Consider the following 21,980-nt stretch of genomic DNA (forward strand, 5'->3'; position numbering starts at 1 on the left):
ATTACAAAACATGATGAATTCATAAAGGCCACCTTTTCCAGCGAAATGTTTTTTGAAACAAACAACATATTTGCTATTAGAGGCAATCTTTCAAAAAATTCTTGGCTGTCACAGTTCCAATTATTATTTTTTACCTGAAGACTGTGCAGAGAACAGAGATCACTGATCCACTTAAGGTATTCGATTCCTTTTCTGTCTTTGTTGAACCCATAAGTTACCAGAGAATTTTCCATTAGGTTTCAGTGTTGTACATAACAGCACACTTGGTAAAATATTAGAAATACATCTCACTTTGATTTTGGCTCGACAGGCGATAGTTGTTGTTGAAGTCCATTCCAGACATTTATTAATTTTATTTTTTCACCGCCTGTCTTATTTAACCAATTGATGTTCCCTTCTTGAGCTCCATAAGGGTATATTTTGTTAAAAGATGCACTAAAACGCCATGCGCGTTACAATGACTTTCGACGCCAATGCAGGTTTAATAATTAAATGTTCTCCTGTGTGCACCAGGGAAATCTACGCATTACCCCAGCCACCTCAAACCTAACAAAATACACACAGGAGACTCTACATTGTATGCACAAAGACACCACTTAGCGGGGGAGTGACAGGCAAGACTTTTACTGACACGAAAAAAAAATAAATGAAAATAAAAATAAAAAAACCACGAACTGAAACCCAGGGAGCAACTACACAAATTATACAGGGCCACACAGGGCCAGCACATGCATATTAGTTGTTCAAAAGCTTTTGTAGAACGAGACACACAACATTGGGAGCGTTTGTTATTCAATGATATGGAAATAAGTGGCCAGGGCTGTATTCTGTAGTTAAGCCAATTTTTGTAAGCAAGCTTTGTGAAGCATTTCCAATCCATTGCTAATGCACTGAAAAACATTTCAAGATCATTCTTGAACATTTTAGAACATTGGCTGTGTTTCATGAATTCATTGCGGCACATTGAAAATGGGTTGTGAATCGTTGTCAAGCGTTGCAATGCATTCTATCAAAAATGCATTGAAAATTTATTGAAACGCATTTCAACGCTGTTTTCGTTTAGCCTGGTTTTCCCAAATAGGGTCACATTTTGAACCTGCTTGCGTAATTACCCATCTACAGTACATCTACCTGTGAGGCAGTGGAACATACATGTAGTTCATGAACAGAAGGTACCTTCTGCAGACTTCGGATCTCCAAAAGCAGACCCCTTATTGCAAGGAAAACACACTGCTATACCAACAATGTACACAAATTATGTACCCTTCCTGGTTATGAAAAGGCAGCCAGCTGTTCTCTCACCCTCTGGGTCCCCGGGCTGTTCACTGTTCCACTAATCAAAATTCACATAGAAGCTTATTATGTTGTTGGCTCAACACCATAATTTCACCCCATTGAAATAATTTTATATAAGCTCAATATATAATTCTAATGGCTCACAAAAATTTATTCTGACACTTTCTCTAAGGAATGTCGACTAACAATACCGTCAGGGTATTCTGAAGTTATTCCAGCAATTTTTTTACTTATTGCTATAAACAGAAAATAAATAAATTGCATGTTCTTACTCTTGGTTGGCTAATTTTTGGATTCGTCCGTTCACATCATTTGGATCACTTCCTTGATGCTGAGGGCAATTTCCAGAAAACACAGCATGCGTGTACAGACTCAAACAAAGCAAGGCAGCTTGAAGAAGGATTACTGAGTTATCCATAGCCTTTTGAAGTCGTCAAAAAGAAGCAAAATACATCGAGAAAAACGAGCCGTACCTCTCAAATCTGTCTTGTCATTCGTTGAGCCAGGCTACCAAGCCATTTAACAATTAGTTTCCACTCCTCTTTGACTTCTCAAGCATCCTTTACCAAGATTCATGAGGTGATTCATGACACTTCTCGCCATGTATTTTCGCCAAATTCACAATGGGTGCCGAAGGTTACTTCATTTGCTGCACAGTATCAAGGAGTAGAACCTCTGGCATCCACGATCATGATACGTTGAATTTGAACTTGCACCGGCCCAATATTTATCCTCTTGTCGACGGGGCTGGAGCAGCCGCCTTTTCTGGTGCCCCTGCCTCATTTAGTAAACTAAGAAAGAGTAACTTCTGAATCAATCCCCTGCCATATTGAACGGGGAACGTCACTTTACTTACGTGCCGATGGCATAGCGGCTGCGCAGATCAGATCATGTGTATTTACGGTTTAAACAGTACAGCTGCGATCAGCCGTTCTATTCTTGTTTCGCGCGGTACGTACATATACTAGTCTCCTCCGCAGCCGTTATTAGGGTCGTCACGCAACGCTCCTCCGTTCTAAGGTACTAGCGAGCGACTGCGAGCGACAACATAAGAGAACATCTGGGCGATGCTAAAAATAGGCTTGATCGCAGGTTAGTAGGGAAGTTAAGCATGACGTTTACGGCAAACGGGACACGGCAGGCTCTACCCTGCGAGCAGAGGCCCTTCGATCTTCCTAGATAAGTCGGGAAGAGGAAGGAACCTCTGCCAGCCGCCTCGACATTTCGTGTTGAGCATGCGTTAAAAATTCAAACGTAACGTATTCGGGAGTCAGTCACGCCTGACTAGTAACCGCAAAACCACAAAACCAAAACAAACAGTAACGGATATTTTCGAACAACTCTGGCAAACACACGACAACCAAGGAATCATTTCCTCAAGATAGTTCAAGTTTTTAAATTGCCATTTTAATTTTTACTGAAAAAATTAATAGGTTTCTCAATTCTGGTAAACTAGCTTCTGTAACCGACATACGGAAAAATTCTCATGGGAATTTAGACAGTTTAAAAATTGTCACGCTGTTGTAAATTTAAAAAATATCGATGACGCGTGGCGATTGATCATGCGCACAAATAAAAAAAACAGGTTTGGCAAGTTGAAACTGGACTGACTCATCCATTTCTTTGGATGAGCGGCAAATCAAAGAAAGTCGAGGCGGCTGGCAGAGGTTCCTTCCTCTTCCCGACTTATCTAGGAAGATCGAAGGGCCTCTGCTCGCAGGGTAGGCAGGCTCCTGCTTGTCATAAAAGCGTGAAAATTCTCCCATTTTTGCTTGTCTCGTTTCTTTGAGAAGTTGCTTGATATCTGGAGCAAACAGGACAGAAATGAGCTAATATCAAGCAGGGTTCTTACATTTTTGGCAAATTGCTAATTTCACTCCGACGTTTGCCGTTTGGCGAAAACGTCATGCCTCTCTAGTGTATTTATAAAGCTTCGTGAGGACGCGTGACGAAGCATACGATATGATAATATTTGAACCGCGTGACAAACACCTGACTTACCCATAACCACCAGAGGCAACGGCTTGGTGGCTTGGCACAAAGGAATCGGACAACAGATTTGCTCGTGTTTCGACTTTTTACTTGCGAATTTTGTCTTTTTTTCACAGACAATGAATATATTTATGGGCTTTTTGAAAGCGTTTGTGCTATGTTTGAGTCTTCTCGCGCCTGCGTCTGGTGGAAATTGCCCGCAGCATCAAGGAAGCGATCCTAATGATGTGAACACGCGAATACAGAAATTAGCCAATCAAGAGTAAGAACATGCAAGTTTTAATTTTTTATATAGCAATTTTTCTAGGGTAATAGGAGAATACACAGTACCACGTTTGTCAGTTTGTTAGCATTTTGCGGCGGCGTTCTTAAAAGAATGAGTCAGAATATAATAGAAGTTATTCCTCGTTCAAACATGCTTATATAAGTGGCAGTGTACAGTATTCTGTAGTTTAAACCTACATGCAGTAGTAAGCTTAACTGCTGAATGGCCTGCCATCTTTGCTACTAATTAGGCGGAGTTCTTTGAGGGACGGGTCTTACGCGAGTAAGTGACAGGGCATTCAGCAGTTAAGCTCACAATAATTTCTTCTGGTTGCAACAGAAAGAACCTTGATCAGTACTAATTGGAGTTAGCAGTTGATTTCACAGTCCAGTCAGTGATTAACCCCTCCCCCCCCTCCCCACCCACTGTACTTGCTTTTGGAACTGCAACAGAATAGTCATGGCATTTATATGGGAATCTGAAACGAAATTAGTTTTGTAAACATTTCATTGTTGAAAATTTACGAATGTGCTTTATACTAGATAAGGTGCTGTTTCAAAGTGCTGCAATGCCTAAGCAGCTGTCAGTCATCTACATTACATGTATTAAAGGTGGAAAAGTAATTAATTTAATGGGGCTGGTAAGAAGGGGAAGTGTAATAACTATACAGGTATTTTTGATGAGTTTGGCAAAACTGAAGTACATAGGGAAAAACCTATCAGAGCAAGAAGCAACAAACTCAAAACATTAATAATGGCATAGAATCTGTGAAGTCTCAGAAAGTTGACAAACACACGAAAAAGAGGAAACAATGCACATGCGTAATATGCACTAATGCCAACAAATGCAAGTAATATTATTAATACTACTACATGTAAATGCATGGCTACCGTAGTTTTGACATCCAATACAAAGTGTCCCTTTTAAGTCTATTTTTCCCCACTTGAGGAGCAGAATTTTTGGGGACACTTTGTGACGTTAGTTGTCTGCATTTTGAGACACGAGTGATGTTGAAGTTGGGGAGAAGAGCAAGAGGACACTTGACATGTTGTGACGCGTATTGAAATCTGCGTGCATCTACATGTAATAACTCGCATGTCTGGACACATCTCGTAATATGCACAGGCCGCTTGCCAAATACGCTATAGAATCCAGGAATTTATTGATCGCAGGCCACATCAGTAGCAGACAAGGTGGTAGGTGCTCCAGCAACATTATCCGTCCAACCCTACACTCTTCCTGGACTAAAAAATTGTTTTTTTTCACTTTCCAGTATCTATTATGCAAACGATGATGATTATAAATACAAGATTGCTGTCTGCCAGAGAAACACCCTAGAGCAAGCTGCTGTACAACAAATGGGTTTAAAATGGAAACAAGACAGAGGCTGGTTAACAGTTGGAACGTATAAGAAAGCCCATGTCACCGGTGGAAGTAAGTACATGTATAATGTAAAATGTTGCATTGCAGGGCTTAATATGGTAAACACGATTTATTGTACTACTCTATGGTTAGTTAAGCTAGGGCTTTCTCCAAGTTAGCACTCAAGCAGAGCTATTGAAAGGTTTCAGAGGAGGCAGATCTGTTTTTACAAAACAATTTTTATTGAAGAAATTATATGGAAAATATAATATCTGCTAACCATCAGGTGGAATAGATTTGCTAGCTTAGGCACCAAATGAGAGAATTGTATATGTAGGGCCTGCATATTAAGTTGCTGCCTCATTTTTGTCCTTTCTGCAAAATCCGTAGATTTCAGTTTAAACGTTATACTTGCACAGGCCTTTGTGTGAGAACAAAATGACAGAAAATTATTCATTTTTGATGCCTTTTTTAGTCAAAAATGAAATGCAGAAAGAGGCCTTTTTGACGCAAATGGTCCTAAAGCTTGATCTGCATGGTACTTATTGTAAATACTGTACGTAGCTGTAATTTCAAAATAAATTAATTATAACTTCAAAATCTGATGTTAATTTTTTATATTTCTCAACCTGTTGACAGCTGACTGGCTTATGGTCAAATATTTTGGTGGTGAGAAATACCATACCCATTGTAGCGGGGTTGGAAGGATGGCTATCGTGCTCATAACGTGTGATCCTGGCACACAGAGGGTATGTTTGGAACAGTGAGTAGTCTTTGTTAAGGTTGGCCATGATTTCATGGGAATGCTGGAAATGAATTTTCTTTGTTTTTAGGACATCACCTTAAAAAAAAAAAAAAAATCAAGGTTTCATTGTCTGACTCCTTGCAAAAATTGATCGAAGGTGAATTAGAATAGTAAACAGTTACTGTGAAGTTTCCACTCCGTATTGGGTACACTGTCAGCCAATGTTTAAATGCTGTCAAAAACTAGTTGAATGTTACCTTGCTTCTGCTTTTCAGGGAAGTATAAGGGTGATTGAGGAATACAGAAATGGTACAAAAGGAAAGGATGATCAAATGGAATGTTATTATCTGTTTGAGTTAAATCATGATGCAGCATGTACAGAGAAGGCCAAACAATTGAGTCCAGGCTCAATCATGTTAATTATGTGAGTTATCAACCAATCATCCTACATGTACCATCCTGCTTGCTTGCTTGCTTGCATTGTTAGATAGCCAACGAGGCGCGTAGGCGCCGAGTTGGCTAAATTCATCTCATATCCAACAAGCGTGAGTGGAATAATTGTTTTATTAAAAATGCCCCCAAAATATAGAAAACTAGACTCCAAAAAAGGCCCAAAAACTCATGCATATGCTTGCCGTGTTTGTAGATCATGGTATAATGGCTCATAACCCATGATGGCTTAGCCAATCAAAACTCTCGAATTGCATTATCCAGTGATCCAGTTTTTAATAATGTAGTATAGTACATGTACCTACCTACCTTCCTACCTACCTATTTGGTATTGAATTTTTATATAATAACCAAATCAATGGTGCGCTCTGATTGGTCAATCAGCTATGGTTTATTGTGCCAGTAAACTCATGGAAATATCACAGGTCTTCTGAATTATCATATAAAAGCAATAGACCGCAGGTTTCTATGGTTTAAAGGCATGATAAACCACTTGAAATGTTGGACGAACACTCGAAGAATTCGTAAATCACTCGTCTGCGGCTCGTGATTTACAAATCCTTCTCATGTTCTACCAACATCCCGCGTGGTTTATTAGCCTATAAACCATAGAAACTTGTGGTCTATTGCTTAAATATAGCACATTTTGTATTTACATATTCAAATGCGCTTTACAAGTAATCGATCTGTGGGTGAGATCATACATCAGGGTATGCAGTTGCCACTGGCAACCGCTATCATTGTCAGAAATCCTTTAACTTCCCTTTTTTAAAAAATAATAAGTAATAAGGTTTCAATTGCAGGGAAATGGCAACAGTTTTTAATTTAATCACTAGTGAATTTGTTTGCAGATTGCTGGTTGTGGGATTAGTTTACTTGATTCTTGGCTTTTTGTACCAAAGATTTATGGCTGGAGCCAAAGGTTTGGAACAAATACCTAACTATGATTTCTGGAAGGATTGTGGGAGTTTGCAAGCAGTAAGTTGATGATTAAATTATTCACAAGTTCAGCTGAAAACAAAACCAGTAAACAAAATTGCCTTTGAAAGTTTATAAATATTTTTATTAGTTACAACAAAAGCACACGAAATTACAGAAGTTAGGCGAATGCTACAAGCACTAACACCATGTACACCACCAACTTATAATGTTCAAGTTACAGCAATAATTGACTGTTACATTGTATGAGGTACCATTAGGGACGGTGCCTACTATTGTTATTGCGCATACGTTCTGCGCATCTCCAGATACTCGGATTTCCTATCGCCGATGTTTACTAATACCGGGATATTATTGCGCGGTTTAAAACTATCTGGAGAAAGTAGATCTTTGTAAGTACATGTACTCTTGGTATCCAAAAAGAAAATTGGGTGTAACCATGCATTTTTGAGAGAGAATTAAGCTTCAATTTGAGAAAGAACACCATACATTGCTTTGTATTTTAAAGGCTTTTACAAATATTATACATCAATTATCTTTGAAAAATGCGTGGTTACCCCCAATTTTGTTTTTGGATTTCAATAACACTTCTTAAGATCTACTTTTACTGCATTATCACACTCCAGGGCAATAATACATTTAATTAGAAGGCTACGTCCTTAAATAAGAATCTCAATACATGATCATTCACAGGGCTGTTGTGTACGTGAAAGTGATGTAAAAGGTATATGCTAGTTCCCAACCCCTCTCTCCTCTGGAGGAGGACATTGATGACCGTTCTGAGGTGGGTGTGTGGCTCATGGGGAGAGGCAGTGCCATTTTAATAACATCAAGTTCTCTGCAATGTTCACTCTGATTGGTCAGTAGTGCCTTAAATGATTTGCTCATGGGTGCAAGCATTTATGTAGTTTGGAATCCAAACTTGTAGTTGCTTTGTCTTCTAGGATGGCTGTAACTACATGTGTCGATGCTCTGAGGCACACCCTACGAGATACAAGGTAAGAGTTGTTTTCTGGTTTTGAAAGAACCGCAGAAACCCTTGTTGGTAGGAAGTTAGTATCACCAAGGGATTGCAATGTCACTAAAATTGTTACGCTAACCGTTGAAAAGGAGATCTTATTCTTGCACAGATTTTCCAGCACTTATTGTCCTGAAGAAGTCTTAGTGACTTACCTCAAGTGCCAAATCCAATGTTCTATGTGGGGACCAAGGGGCATGCTTTTGCAGAATTTCTTCGTCTTTTAGCTTTTAAATTATAATAATATGTATGTAAATTATAATGCCGTTTTTCGTAATGTTCAGTCATCCCGAAAGGATATCACTGATTCCTGGAAAAGAGGAAGACATCAGTGAGGTTGAATCTCTACTCGATTGCCAATGATATATGACAATAATTGAGTAAAGAAGCGAAAAAAAAAAACGACAACAGCAACGATAAAACGAACGATATGGAGAAATCCATTTATCGACGTTGACTCGGGGATACTCGGAAAAAAATCCGAGCTACGACGACCTTCCGATAACTAGTTCGGGTGTTCTACCACTGACGAAAGAGAGACTCGTGGGAGCGAGGCCATTAGACTAGGTTCACGTGACAATCTTTCGAACTGAACTTTCCGGCACGTGACTTTCTCGATGTGGAAAAAGGTTGGTGGTTGTTAACTCCGATGAAAGAATGATGAGAAGAAATATTTTTTTTTCATCGGTAACTCGGAGATATTTAGGCCCCATCCACACGCATCCGGATATTTTTGAATGCATGTGCAACTTTTTCTTTCCGGATTCAAAAATATTCCCATCCACACGCAGCATATTCAAATCGAATTAGCCCGTCCACATCTATCCGAAACGTATCCGGATTCACTCTAGTACTCAGGACTTTTCAAGGAAACAGAGGTGATACAGCATGCGTTATAAAGAAAAAATATTGCCCCTTTCACGGTAAGGAACTGGGCTCGATCTTGTTACGTCATCCGGATAAAAAAAAATTCCGGATTTAGCGTTCACACGGTTCCGGATTCATTGCGGATATCCGGATACGTGTAAAATACAATTGAAGGACTTTGTAGTCTCTTGTTTGTAATTTTGCTGTATCTTTCTTGTTTCTTGTCAGGCGATGGATGACGCTTTGGCTGACGATGATAGAGACGACACCTTGTTGCCAATGTAGAGATGAAAATTTTACAAATTAGTGGTTTTTTTTTGGAGATAAATTTTCTTCGTAACTTACAATTTAATATTAAAGTCAGAGTGGCACAAGACTCCCCCCCCCTCCCCCATCCAACACACACACGTATGCGTGTTTTTTTAAAGGAACTCGTTTCCAGGGGTAGAGGTTGTGTACTGCTTGGGCTATCAAAATTAACCAATCTTGGTTAACTTTTTCCTTTTTATGTTTTGTTCGAAAACTGGAGAAGTCCGTAACATAAATAGCTTTCAAGCCACATAAGCCTCCTCGGGCTCTTTCCGTATCAATTTTGGGAATTGTTGGTTTTCACTCACGTGATCAACAGCCATGTTTTTCAACGAAAACAAAAGAAAACATTTGCATAATAATAGAATTGAATTCCCGGAGGATTTGGTCGGGGCTCCAACATGGCTGCCGTTTCTTTGTCTAGGGGCACCAACATGGCGGCCGTGACGTCATGTGAAAACCGAGAATTGGCAGTTACTGCAAGAATTGCATTTATTTTAACAAGCTCAGCGGGGAAAATATTGGAAATGAAGACGTTGTGAGCAGTGTTTCATGCTTGGAGAAAGTTCTTTGAGGAGGTTTTTCAACGTATAAGTATACTTTTTAATTATTTTATCACGTTTGATGTCTTGAACAGGCAAGGAGGAAATTCGGAGTTCACGATGTCTGTTCAATGCATTTGACGATTTTGATTTCGTTGGAAGCGTATGAGCCTTCATACTTGAGGCGTGGGAGAAAGTTCCCCTCCTCTGGTCATTGTTTTTGTACACGCATGACGAGATTACGTTTCTAAAAATTTATAGCATGCAGTTTTGTCCTGAGATAGTGTTTTGTAAATTTTCTGAACTTGCGTAATTATTGGTTGACGTGTGTGATTAACACAAAGAAATAAAATCAAATGTTCGAAGGGCAATTTGCTTTTGTTTGATAAATAAGGAAAAACCAAGTTCCATTTTTTTGTCTTTTTGCACACTGTCAGCTAGCGAATAAAATGCACTTTGCACGTCATCTCTGCCTTGTTGGGTGACAACAAATAATTGTCAAATTAGCCCTGCACTTGTGCATTTCGTCGTTCACTATGCCTCCAGAGATTGGTTGCAAACCATCTATGTTCTATCGTTCGTTAGCCTATAGAAAAATACCACTAAATTTCAGCTTAAGTCTCGTATACGATGGCTTCGAAACCTTGTCATTTCATGTGCAAATCGCACCTGGAAGCTATGCATAGTTTTCTGTTTGCGCGGATGTGGTGCGAGAAGACGGGTCTTAAACAGAGGTCACTTTCCGCAGTCCTGTCCCACTTATGAACAACTAAGGCAAAAGTTTCCGCTAGACCTGAAACAACATTTTTGTAGAGTGATCAGGGCTACGAGACACTTTGTGTTGTTTATTCAACTGTAGCACGTTGACATGTACACTGAACCTTGACCTGTGTGTTAGACCCGCCGGGTCCAAGATATTCACCGTCTACCCAAGCAATCCCATGTACAGTGGTGCTACACTTGTACCACCAGTCCACCCATGGGTTTTTGGAGTGAAAAGGAACTTATATTTTCCATTTTCTCCTACTTTCCTCTTCTTGACCCTGTTTTCTTTTTTTTGTTGTTGTATAACTTGGGAAATTTCAGCATCATTTTTGCGTGAAACGTGGACGAAATTTGGCAAAGAAAAATTACTTGACCGAAGGCCCGCGCAAACGACTTCAGCATCCCCCCTTTGAACCGTGCTGAAACATGTTGAATCGATGTTGAAAGAATTTAAATGCGTTTAAACTTTGCTTCAACAGCCATGCAACATTTCTTTTATCGTCGCGAAGTTGACTGAATCCATTTGCCGCCCAATCTCTTAACCAGAGTCATAGTTCCTTGACTAGCAGTTTGGTCAAATCCAAAAAAAAGGCCATATTTGACTGGCTGTTAAAAAAACTGTCTCGTTTCCTGCTATTTTACCGGATGTTAGTGATGTTAAAAACGAAGCACTCGAATCCAGTGTACACACAAATTTCAATGACAACGCTTCTTTATTTACATTACTTGTAATACAGGGTGAAAAAATAATTTACTACTTTGCAGCCGCTAATCATTATTACAGAAGTGCTCATCACAAAGGATAAACTGATATTTTTATGTGGATTTTGTCAGTTTATCAAGAAATTTCACGTAGAAAACCAAGCCGCAATATAAGAATCAAAAGGAAATTTGGCTGAAAGTGCATTATCTCGAGAACTCAACATTTTCAAACAACACAAAGCATAAGAAACAAAAACTGATATGAACATCCAGACAACCCCTGTTGATTTTGTGGATGAATTATGCTTGACCGTGTGACATCACAACTATAAGATGTTCTGTTTGTGATCGAGTGACGTCATTCATTATATGTCTATATGATGGTTCGGTAGATCCAATCGCAAGCACTGCTAAGTTGGAACTCACCTTTCACCACTTTGCTGGACTCTAATCGTTTGTTGCTTTGCAAATTCGCTAGAAAAAAATTGAAAATCTTGCGACAGTTTCATTGACTTGAAATATTTTCATTTTTAGATATTCAATTTGATTCCTGAGGAAAAAAGGAAACGGTGTAATGGCGAGGTGATGGGAATTAGAAAGAAAAAGATTGGGTTGTGAGAGCTATTAGTAAAAACGAAGAGATGAATTAATAGATGATGTCTCAATACAAACTCGGACAAAATAAGAGCTGTGTTCCAAAGCAAGACTGCAGAAGGGAATGAAACCGTTGAATCAGGGAAGTTAAGTAAGACTGCAAACGCAAACGAATTTCGAAACGAAGTACAAAATTTCACAACGCTAATTGACCCAAAATTACCAAGACACGAAAATAAAGAGAGCAAAAACAAATCACGACGAACAAAGGAAAGATGAAGAGATGAAGAAGCAAAAACTACAAATTGCAGAGCAAGCAGCAAAATTGCAAATACTAAAAAAGCAAGCAGCAAAATTGCAAATACTAAAAAGGCAAGCAGCAAAATTGCAAATACTAGAAATTGCAAAAAAAAAAAAAAAAAAAAAAAACAAGCAGCAGAAAAATAGCAAATACTAAAAAGAAAAGCAGCAGCAAAATTGCAAATACTAAAAAGGCAAGCAGCAAAATTGCAAATACTAAAGAGCGAGCAGCAGCAAAATTGCAAATAGTAAAAAGCAAGCAGCAGCAAAATTGCAAATACTAAAAAAAGCAAGCAGCAGCGAAATTGCAAATACTAAAAAGGCAAGCAGCAAAATAGCAAATACTAAAGAGCGATCAGCAGCAAAATTGCAAATAGTAAAAAGCAAGCAGCAGCAAAATTGCAAATACTAAAAAAAGCAAGAAGCAGCGAAATTTCAAATACTAAAAAAGCAAGCAGCAAAATTGCAAATACTAAAAAAGCAACCAGCAAAATTGCAAATACCAAAAAAGCAAGCAGCAAAATTGCAAGTACAAAAAACGCAAGCAGCAACTGAATTACAAAATCAAGCGACTGAATTACGAAATTGTGAACTTGCACGACAAACAACTGAACGACACTGACAAACAGAAAGCAAAAAAGTAACAAAATCACGAACCATAAAGAGAATGCGAAACACTTATGATACACGAAACAAATGGTAGTCAGGCAGATTAATTTAAAGAAAAATGTTAATATTTGAAACCAAATGGTAAAACAGTTGAGGAAAGTAAACTTATTTTAAAGGCAGTTGACAATATCTAAAGAGGAAAATAGAAGTGACAAACGTCTTAAGTTTGATCCAAAAACAACAGGCTGAACTGGAAACTAAAAACAAAGGGGTAGAAGAGAGAAAGAAAGCTACGCTGTCCGGAAAATGGACAGAGAGGAAATACAAATAGAGGGAAATAGGAGTGACAAACTCCTTTTGTTTGAACCGAAAACAACGAAGTATTAATTTGCTGAACGGGAATTTAAAACAAAATGGCATAGTAATATGGAATTTAAAATCAAGCAAGGTAAGGATGTAGCCGGCGAGAGGAATTAAGCCAAAGTTTGTCGGAAAAAATGAAAAATGAACACAGAGAAGAGAAACAAGAGGATGAATTAACAAAGCAAAAATTCAAACGAATAAAGTCTCACAAAGATGGGACATAAACGAGCGCAAGATTGTTTTAGAAATGATATATTTCATGGCAGCGCATTGGATAAAAGTATAGGTAGCCAATCAGATCACAACTGAGTAGAATGACATCACAAGTTACCTGAGCACAGCTGAGTTAATTCATTCACTGATGTTGCCGGAACTAAGCAATGCAAATTCAATTTTTCTCAATTTGAAAATTTTGTTCTTCAGCGAAAAAGTTTGCCTAACAATAAGGAGAATTGCCGCTTGGAATACTACGTGAAAACGTAAAAAAGGCCTGGTTTTGTGAAAAGAAGGTAAAATAATTTCGATTCCATTCGACATTATTGTCAAAAAAAGTTCAATCTCCTGATTTTAAATAAAGCGTAACATTTTGTTAAAAAATTGTTGACATATTTAAAGTACAAATCAGTCAACGGATTTAAAACAGGTTAGAATGTGTTTCACCATAAAAAGAAAGTGAAATTGAGAGCGACTGCATTTTTTTTCACCAAAAAATCCCCGTTAAATTAAGGAAGCGTATACAATATTTACATTCACATATAAAAAGAAGTTATTGACATCAAATTCTGAGTATAAACGTTTTCTTGAAATAAATAAAATTGCCTTTTGGAATACTGTGCGGAAAAAAACGAAAAAAAGCCAGTCAAAGAAAGTAAAATAATTTGAATTCCATTCGACGCTATAGTCGAGAAAAGTTCAGTTTAGAAAATATAGGTCCTGGTTTTTGTTGAAAGCGGAAAGAAAACGTTAACTTGAGAGCAAGGCTGAGCTAACTTAAAGAATAATGTACAATATTTACATTCATAATGGAAAAGAAATGGACGATGTCGCGTTGTCAAATATATACAAAAAATATTCAAAAATATTCAAAAAACATTCACAAATACAAAAAATTTTTACAAATATTTACAAGCAAAGAAGACTTGTCGAGCAAAATCTGAAAGAAATGGAAAAAAAAGAAGAAATTTCAGCATTTGCTCAGCTTATAAAGGAGTGACTTTTATTTCCCGCGCAAGCTTAATAAGTAAGGCGGACTCAACCTCGTTCCCAGGGTCCCTTCTCAGAAGACCCTGGGAAAGTGGTTGTGACCGACATACGCAGGCTCAGTGGTTTGTCGATCACTTGTGCATTCCTTTTCGGACAAGACACCAATTAAGAACAATTTATTGCGCAGGGGTACATCGCTAGTTCTTATGTTTACGTTGCCAGTCATGTAGAGCAGCCTAAATGTCGCTCACCTCAATTCAGTTTTCGCGTCGCATGCTCACAAATGTGAACAGCAGGTCAAGTAGTTTAGCCTGTTGGGCTTTGTGATAAGCAGTCTTACGCCAGTCTGAAAACACAAACAAATAGTAGTATTATCTAATGAAGATTTTAAGTTTAATTTTTGAAGAAATCTCGAGCAAAGTCGAGGTTGGCGAAAATAATCCTAAATTTTCGTAATTTCCCGTGATGTCTTCGTCCCGTCTCGACTGTGCTTGTTAACGACATACCTTCAAGTGTAAAGAGCAGTTTGAGTTCAGACCTCATAATATTACAGCATTGTTCAACATCTCCTTGTTTGTCACTAAAGAGAAATAAAAGGAGAAATGATGTTTTTTTATGATGAATAAAATTTTCAACATTATGGGCGACTTTCCACTGTCATTATTGTTTATTTAAAGAATGTTGCCCAAAGGCATGATATCCTCGCGAAAAATCAACCTTTAATTTAAAAAAGGTTGCTTCGAAAAGTCGATAGTGTGTTTGTAGAATGCAATGCTCAACTTGTGTTTCTAATTCACGATTCAACATCGGATTCCATATTCCAAATGTTCTTTGCCTTTTCTTTCACATGCATGCGATATTCGTGTGTGTATTCCGTCTTGTAACATTCTTGTTTTTCGATTTTTTTGCTAGCGTCTGAAAACACATCAGCACTTTTTGTCAGCTCTTCCACGAACAGGAAATCATTTTGTTCTTGCCAAAATATAAATTGTTGCTGAAAGGATAAATTTTGACTTCACTATCCATTGGCAATCAGACACAACACAACTAACTCAATCACAACTCAACTGTGTAGATACTTCGGCATGTAGGACAGCAAGGGCCATAAGCCGGTTTATTTTGCTTGCCATTTGCATACAACATCCGCTTCCAAATAACAATATGTTAGCATACTTGAAGGTACTGATCTACTAAAAACTTGTTACAGCAAAGGTACACTGAGCACCTGCCGGATACAAAAACTCAAAACCCTGCGGGAATGAGGGAACTTATTCCAAACCCTATGCAAGTGCCACTACCCAATGGAGGTTATAAGGAAAAGTTAACAAAAATGAGGCGAAGAAAGCTGAATCTAGATTGATTCAAATCCCTAACGGTTCACTACTCGTACGACAAATTACCCATAATCCCACAAGACAATCGGTGCCGGCAAAATATCTGTTTTTTGTCAGAAATATCATTTTTCCTCGACAAATCAAACAACTATTTCGTTTGCCTTGGATTTAATTCGGAAAGGACACATTTATTGCCACTTACAGTATTTGGAGATTGTTCCTTCGAGAAACAAGTTCAGCTCTATAGTCAACCATAATAAACCAGTCCTGGGTCAGGCTATGTAATTCTTCTGAGCAGTCTGAGGAGAACAAAGGCGATTGGTAACAAATCACTGACGAAGGCTATTATCACTTCAATACCAGGGATGACAACTTGGGGTCCGCTTACACATTTTGTCGCGGCAACTCGATGCAATTCACGAGTTTTGCTGAGGAACGGTTGCACCAAGTTTTTGTGGGGGCAAGTTTGAAACCCCTCGCAATGTATACCGTTGACAAATCACAGTAAAATTGGTACGATTTTTTCATTGCAGTTTCATTGCCTAAACGAGCCCCTGCAGTATCGTCTTGTCTCAGCATGAACGTTGTTCTAAACAAAAATCGCTTCTTTTTCAGTTACCTCATGGTATTTTGGACAATTTTAAGGCCCTCTTCGATCGGCGATTCAAACCGTTCATTTCTCAAGTCCCGGATGTTTCATGACAAAAATTGGTTGGCCGAAATGTTGAACGCAACCAATCCGATCAAAATTAAAGCTGTAGCCTGTTCCAGGCTCTCACTGGTTCGGGACGAGTGAAGATTGTGGCGAGGGTGCGAAAAAGCCGAGCGAAGACTGGGGAAGTGGGGCTTGTGGGGTGAGGCGGTGCGGTGGGAGACCCCACTGCCTCAGTCTTCGCTCGGCTTTTTCGCACCCTCACAACAATCTTCGCTCGTCCCGACCCACTGATAGTCTAGAACAGGCTAATCAAAACCAAGCACAGGCCACCATTACCCCACGTTTATTGAACTGGTTCAGTTGTGATTTGTCCGGAGTCATCGAAAGTATTTGTCAGGCTAACCTGCGATATCCATGGCCTGCCGAATTTCCTGCTCCAGTTTAAGAGTTACTTTGTCCAAAGAAGCAATCTCTTTTTTCAGCAAAGTCATCTCTTCTGCCACGTATTCGGACAGCTGCGGACAACACACGGTTTCCGACGCTGTAGAAATACAAGCAAAACTTTGTCACGTTTGTTATGACCTTAACTTTCTTAGTTCAGAATGAAACTATGTTGACAAAGATAATCAACAAGCAAAATGCTAATCTATAATTAGAGAATATTTTCCGTATGTACGTCGACTTTTGATGTTATGTATCAACAACGAGAGCGAGTGTTTCATCATAGGTTCCAAACACCGAGAAACTAAATGAAAGCACGAGGCCAAAGGCCGAGTGCTTTTATTGTTTCGATGTGTTTGGAACCTATAATGAAACACGAAGCACGAGTTTTTGATATGGCTTCTCAAACAAGGTTGTGCGTTTTTTAATTCTGCTTCCTTTGTTAATTGTGATGTAAACATTGTTGTAAACCGTGGAAAATGAGTTATTAAAAACGCTGTTCTTTGGTTTAATTTCTTTTGTTTTGATGTGTAAATCTTGATATTCAATGAGGAATCAGATGAAAACAACGTGTGGTTTGGATACAATATCCAAAACACGTGTGGTTTTCATCTAGGTTTTCATTGGGTTTTAAAAGTCATGCAGGTGACGAATTTATCCATTTTTGATAGGCTTTTGTGTTCGTGAATTATTAATGAGTTTGGGAATTGCGGATTGAACTTACTGCATCTGCTGCATGTGCAGGATTGAACTAGAAGTTCAATTTAAGACAGCAATGTTACAGTATCACACCTTTGTGAGGAGCAGACTTAAGCAGTTTGTTAAAGAAACAGGCCAGCTTCTGTTTCTCTTTTTCTTCAGCATCTCCGTTTGTTGGTGCAACTTTTTCTGTAGCAGTCGCTGTAGCATCCTTTTTGATTTCGCCAGCAACCTCAGAGTTGTGACCGCTCACTTGAATTTTTGTTTGGCATCGTACTTTCCCAACGATCTGACCACCTCCAGAGGAACCTTAAAAAAATGTAATTTCAATATTTATAGGATTGAATGAATTATCTGTAAAAAAAGCTGTTTAATATATACCCCCGCCTAAACACGTGATTGCTATAAACCTAAATCTTCCACTGATTTCTTAGTCAATGATTTGAAGTGCTCAGTTCTCGCGCGTAGCGGCCAATGCTTCGATTGTGGTTGGTGCATTTCATTATCTACTTCTGCTTTGATTGGCCGAATTTAGTTGAGAGCTGTTATTTCATTCTCATACCTTTACAAGGAGCTGGCTTCCGCAGCTTGTCGAAAAAGCAGGCCAGCCTCTGTTTCTCCTTCTCAACAGCATTTAGATCATTTGCTGGTGGTTCTTGTGTGCCATTTGCTGTCGCCTCGTCCCCTTTGTCGCCTGAATTTGTTTGTTGGCCTGGTGCACTGCTGACGACCTCTTCACTTCCAGTGACGGTATTTTTCACATTTGCCTCAGATTTGATGCGCTTTGTTTTATCAACTACTGTTTGAACACTGGTTCCGCTGCTATCACTGGAAGACAGCTTCTCTTCACTGCCTCCTTCAGCACCACTCTGTCCAGGGCAAGAGGTTTTTGTCTTGGAAGATGACAAGACGGTTTTTTCGTCACCATCATTGCGTTTCCCCTCAACATCCGATGTTTCCAGACCTTCGAACGCTTTCCCTGACTTCTCATTGCATGGTAACCCTGTTTCAGTTGCCGACACATTTCGCTTCTTGTCGCTGGAACCACTTGGGGATGTGTCCTCCTTTGGTTTCTTCTCCTTGTTCTTTTCTTTCCGTCCATTACGACCAGCAGGCATGGAGTTATCTTTATTCTGGGCTGACGTCTTCTCTTCGTTGTTCTTCTGAGCTGAAGATTCTTTGGCACCGTTGATATCACACTCTTCAGTAGCAGAATCAGCCATCATATGAGTTTGTTGTTCCTCTGCGGTGGGAAGATTTGGAAGCGAAGGTTGTTTACCGTCCCCTGCGGTTTTCTTTTCTTCCCTCGAGTCATTGTTGTTGTTGTTTTTGTTTATTTTCCTCGCATCTGAGCCGCTTTCCTTAGCTGCTGACAGTTCCTGTTTGGAGCTCGGCTGTGGCAACTCAGCAGAATTGTTCACATCTGCTGAATTCACGGCTGGAACTGTTTTGTTGGCGTTTTCAATACGGATTTTCTCGGTTTTCTTGTCAGCAGCAGACTTCTCAGCGTCGTGCAAGATTTCCCTGATAAGATCTTCCTTGGTGATACTAAGAACAGAACAAGAATATCAACTAAAAGCGATATTAAAACTGATGCAAACAATACTTTATTTTGGGTAACACTTTAAATTTAACTGTGAAGAGTCGTTGACATCATTGTGAAGATCAAGACAACTTCACTTATGTGACAGTGAAAAATGCACCGTTGGCAAGTTTGAAGTTGTATCAGTGATTCAATAATATTTTTGATTAAAGAACTGCCAGTTGTAAGACTAATCAGAGATTAAATTACGCGTGTACAGCAAGTGAAGTAGAGGAAAATTGAATAAAGAAATCTCTGGCATGTCATCCTCAAATTTTACCAAGGAGAAATAAATTTGCACAGACATCATTGCTGCAGGAGGATGTATCCAAACTCACAAAATTACATCATCTTTCATAACAGTACTGCCATTATTAAAAACTACATCATTGGATAATCCATTTCCAGAGTTTGATTAGCTTAGTTATCATGGTATATGGTATCATACGACGCTCTACAAATATCAGTAATTATTATTCAACACATTGTGACAGTGTCCAAATATGGTCATAACGCGCTCAATATTCGTCGTGCGTACTCAACGTTTATCCTGCGTATACGTAATTTTGTGTGTCGCAGAGAAAAATGGTAGTTTTTCTAGCTTTTTTTCCCAATAAACGTAGAAAATTGTGCTGTGTCATCAATGTTTTGAATAATAAAACAATTATCCTGCTCAATCTTGCGGAATATCGCCTGATTTTAGCCTTAACTCGGCCTACGTCCTCTTCGGTTAAGTATCAGGCGATATTCCGCGCGATTTCGCAGGATAATTGTTAATTATAAATATCCAGCTGAACACGCCCGTGGAATAATTGTTAATTATTATCATCACTTCCTTACAAAAAGGACTTACAAAGGGACGCCATCCTGTAGCATCACTGATGACAATGAAAATTTCATCGATGCGGATATGATGTTTTTATTGGATGGTTTCAGTGTAACAGTGAGCTTAAATGCCTTAAATCTCTTGCTTATGTAATCTGCCAGGTTGATCGTTCCAGTGGCAATGACTTTGCGGCGGCCTCTTTTGGTCTCCTGTTATGAAGTAAATTTTAGACAAAAATTTTTATCGTTGTTGTTTTAATTTACAGGCAGATTATTATTTTTCTTTACAAATGCGTAAACTACTGTATTCTCTTCTGTTGTATATACTTTAACAAACATTGTTTGATTGTTAGATTCCTCGCAGAATAAAGTGCAACAGTGTGATGTGCTCAAATGGCCCTTATACCCAAAACGTTTTTTTTAGGTTTGTTTTCATTATAAATCTATGTTTTTCTTTTTTTATTAGTTTCTTTCTTTCTTTTTTGGACGTTTAATAGTGCTATATTGGGTTTGTCAAAGTACTATCACCCAACATGGCGAGACTTCACCTTTAATTTTCGTTGAGCACGAAAAATCACCTGCATTGACCTTAAGGCAGGATTGATTCACATTTTTCCTTATGTTTTTTTTTAATATAAAGTATATGTCAATTGACGGTTCAAAACTGATATGTTCCTTTTTGTCATGCAAAATTTGAAATGCCTTCTCCTAACCGTGAGTATACTTACATTTTTTATCGCAAAGCTCCAAGAATAATCCTTATACTTCCCACTCCTAGTGGGGTCCTAAAATGAACACGTAAATTGATTTAATCTTAAAGTGAAAAGCAGCAACAAATATGCCAGTATTTTCAGAGCCGGAAAATAAAGTATAATGCAAAGAGAAAAAGAAAACATTAAATTAAAAGTTACCATCATTCACGGTGGCTAAGATAAAAAAATGTAAATATATACTATACGGCTTACATGGTTGAACTACATTATATTAGTGAATGAAAACCCCGACTTCGTCTCGGACGGTTTTAATTTACCGATATTCACCTCGCCTTCGGCAAATAGTAATTCAGTATTGTAAGTATCGAGATAAAATGCCTTACCTGGACGTTTCCCTTAATTTTGTTAACAAAACTGTTTTCAAGCTTAACTTTCGCGTTTACCTTGTAAAGTGTTGATCTCAATTTCACATGGTCTGCCTCATGCCAAACAAGAATCCCACGGAAAGGATTATTACTTCCAGGCTCCCACGGAATGGGCTGAAAACGAATAATTTTCTTGGTTAACAGCGAAACTAAAATTTAATAGTAAGTGAACGTAAGTATAATTATATATACTTTTAACTCAGTTAAACGAGAAACTAAGTCAGTACGCGAAAAGAAGCATTAATTCTGATATACCTTAGTGAGCTTCTTGCTGTCATCTTTATCCCAAACAATCACAATCTTGTGAGGATGCCTGATGAAAAGAGTCGATTAGTGAGTCACTGCTTTGTAATCCGCGTTTCCTGGACTTTTACGAAATAATCAAATAAGTTATAAGCAGTCAATTTACACTCATCTTGAATTTAAACTCGGCGAGTAAAAAAGGGCAACATTTACGATCATTTCAAGAGCTTATTTCAAGGTACTTACATCCCTTCTCGTCATGGATCTTATGTTTAAATACAATTTCCGCTTTCATTGATTTGAGCTACTCCTTGGAATTATGGGACGAGGCACAAAGCAAAGCATCCCCCACCCCTCTCGGGTTTCCATGTTTTGTCTTTGGTGCATCTGATCGGTATGCTGGCGGCGGCAGTGTAGGCATTATTTCATGCACGGATCACAGAATAACTCGAACTTGATTTCTACAATTAGATCTTTCAAGGTGTTGATTAGAAATCAGAAGGAATCCGCAGTTGGCGAAATGTGGGTCATAATGTGGGGCCATCTGGGAAGATGCGGGAAGGACATTCGCAACCTTGTGAATTCATGAAATCAGTTAAAGCTGAAACGGCAACAAAGTTTCTTTTTTTCAACTTACCACACATTTTTGCGACATTCCAGTTTCAGCGCAGATACAGATGCAACGACCTGGAATTCGCGGGAGTTGTTCTTATTTTGCTTAGACGTTTTCAAGGCAAAACTC

General features: G+C 38.6%; 3 protein-coding genes across 3 annotated transcripts in view; 1 reads left to right on the forward strand and 2 right to left on the reverse strand.

Annotated features, from left to right (window-relative positions):
• Positions 1-1,810, reverse strand: part of LOC138051224 (cation-dependent mannose-6-phosphate receptor-like) — a 14,571-nt gene extending 12,761 nt beyond the window's left edge. The window contains exon 1 of the mRNA XM_068897385.1: positions 1,569-1,810. Within this exon, the coding sequence (XP_068753486.1) occupies positions 1,569-1,714 (146 nt within the window). The 5' untranslated portion in view covers positions 1,715-1,810. The remainder of the gene's footprint in view (positions 1-1,568) is intronic.
• Positions 1,811-3,319: 1,509 nt separating this feature from the next.
• On the forward strand, positions 3,320-10,156 carry LOC138051221 (cation-dependent mannose-6-phosphate receptor-like). The gene is made up of 7 exons (XM_068897382.1): positions 3,320-3,550; positions 4,827-4,987; positions 5,555-5,664; positions 5,936-6,084; positions 6,962-7,088; positions 7,994-8,047; positions 9,163-10,156. The coding sequence occupies exons 1-7, from the start codon at positions 3,408-3,410 to the stop codon at positions 9,217-9,219; spliced, it is 801 nt and encodes a 266-aa protein (XP_068753483.1). The 5' UTR covers positions 3,320-3,407; the 3' UTR covers positions 9,220-10,156.
• Positions 10,157-12,754: 2,598 nt separating this feature from the next.
• Positions 12,755-21,980, reverse strand: LOC138054608 (EH domain-binding protein 1-like). The gene is made up of 11 exons (XM_068901106.1): positions 21,251-21,980; positions 21,014-21,109; positions 20,586-20,642; positions 19,886-20,067; positions 18,013-18,998; positions 17,544-17,759; positions 16,714-16,851; positions 15,858-15,954; positions 14,828-14,901; positions 14,573-14,667; positions 12,755-14,271 (listed from the first exon to the last, which is right to left on the reverse strand). The coding sequence occupies exons 4-10, from the start codon at positions 19,930-19,932 to the stop codon at positions 14,579-14,581; spliced, it is 1,647 nt and encodes a 548-aa protein (XP_068757207.1). The 5' UTR covers positions 19,933-20,067; positions 20,586-20,642; positions 21,014-21,109; positions 21,251-21,980; the 3' UTR covers positions 12,755-14,271; positions 14,573-14,578.

Source organism: Montipora capricornis, chromosome 6 (genome assembly GCF_036669925.1).
Source record: "Montipora capricornis isolate CH-2021 chromosome 6, ASM3666992v2, whole genome shotgun sequence".
Taxonomy (NCBI): Eukaryota; Metazoa; Cnidaria; class Anthozoa; order Scleractinia; family Acroporidae; genus Montipora; species Montipora capricornis.

Bases quoted from the DNA above. Each gene is read 5' to 3' on its own strand.
- LOC138051221 (XM_068897382.1), top strand. From the start codon at position 3,408: ATGAATATATTTATGGGCTTTTTGAAAGCGTTTGTGCTATGTTTGAGT. The intron at 3,551-4,826 runs GTAAGAACATGC...TTCACTTTCCAG, and splicing joins CAGAAATTAGCCAATCAAGA to TATCTATTATGCAAACGATG. The intron at 6,085-6,961 runs GTGAGTTATCAA...ATTTGTTTGCAG, and splicing joins GGCTCAATCATGTTAATTAT to ATTGCTGGTTGTGGGATTAG.
- LOC138054608 (XM_068901106.1), bottom strand. From the start codon at position 19,932: ATGAAATTTTCATTGTCATCAGTGATGCTACAGGATGGCGTCCCTTT. The intron at 17,760-18,012 runs GTATGAGAATGA...CATTTTTTTAAG, and splicing joins GAAGCCAGCTCCTTGTAAAG to GTTCCTCTGGAGGTGGTCAG. The intron at 14,668-14,827 runs GTATGTCGTTAA...TTGTGTTTTCAG, and splicing joins ACTGCTCTTTACACTTGAAG to ACTGGCGTAAGACTGCTTAT.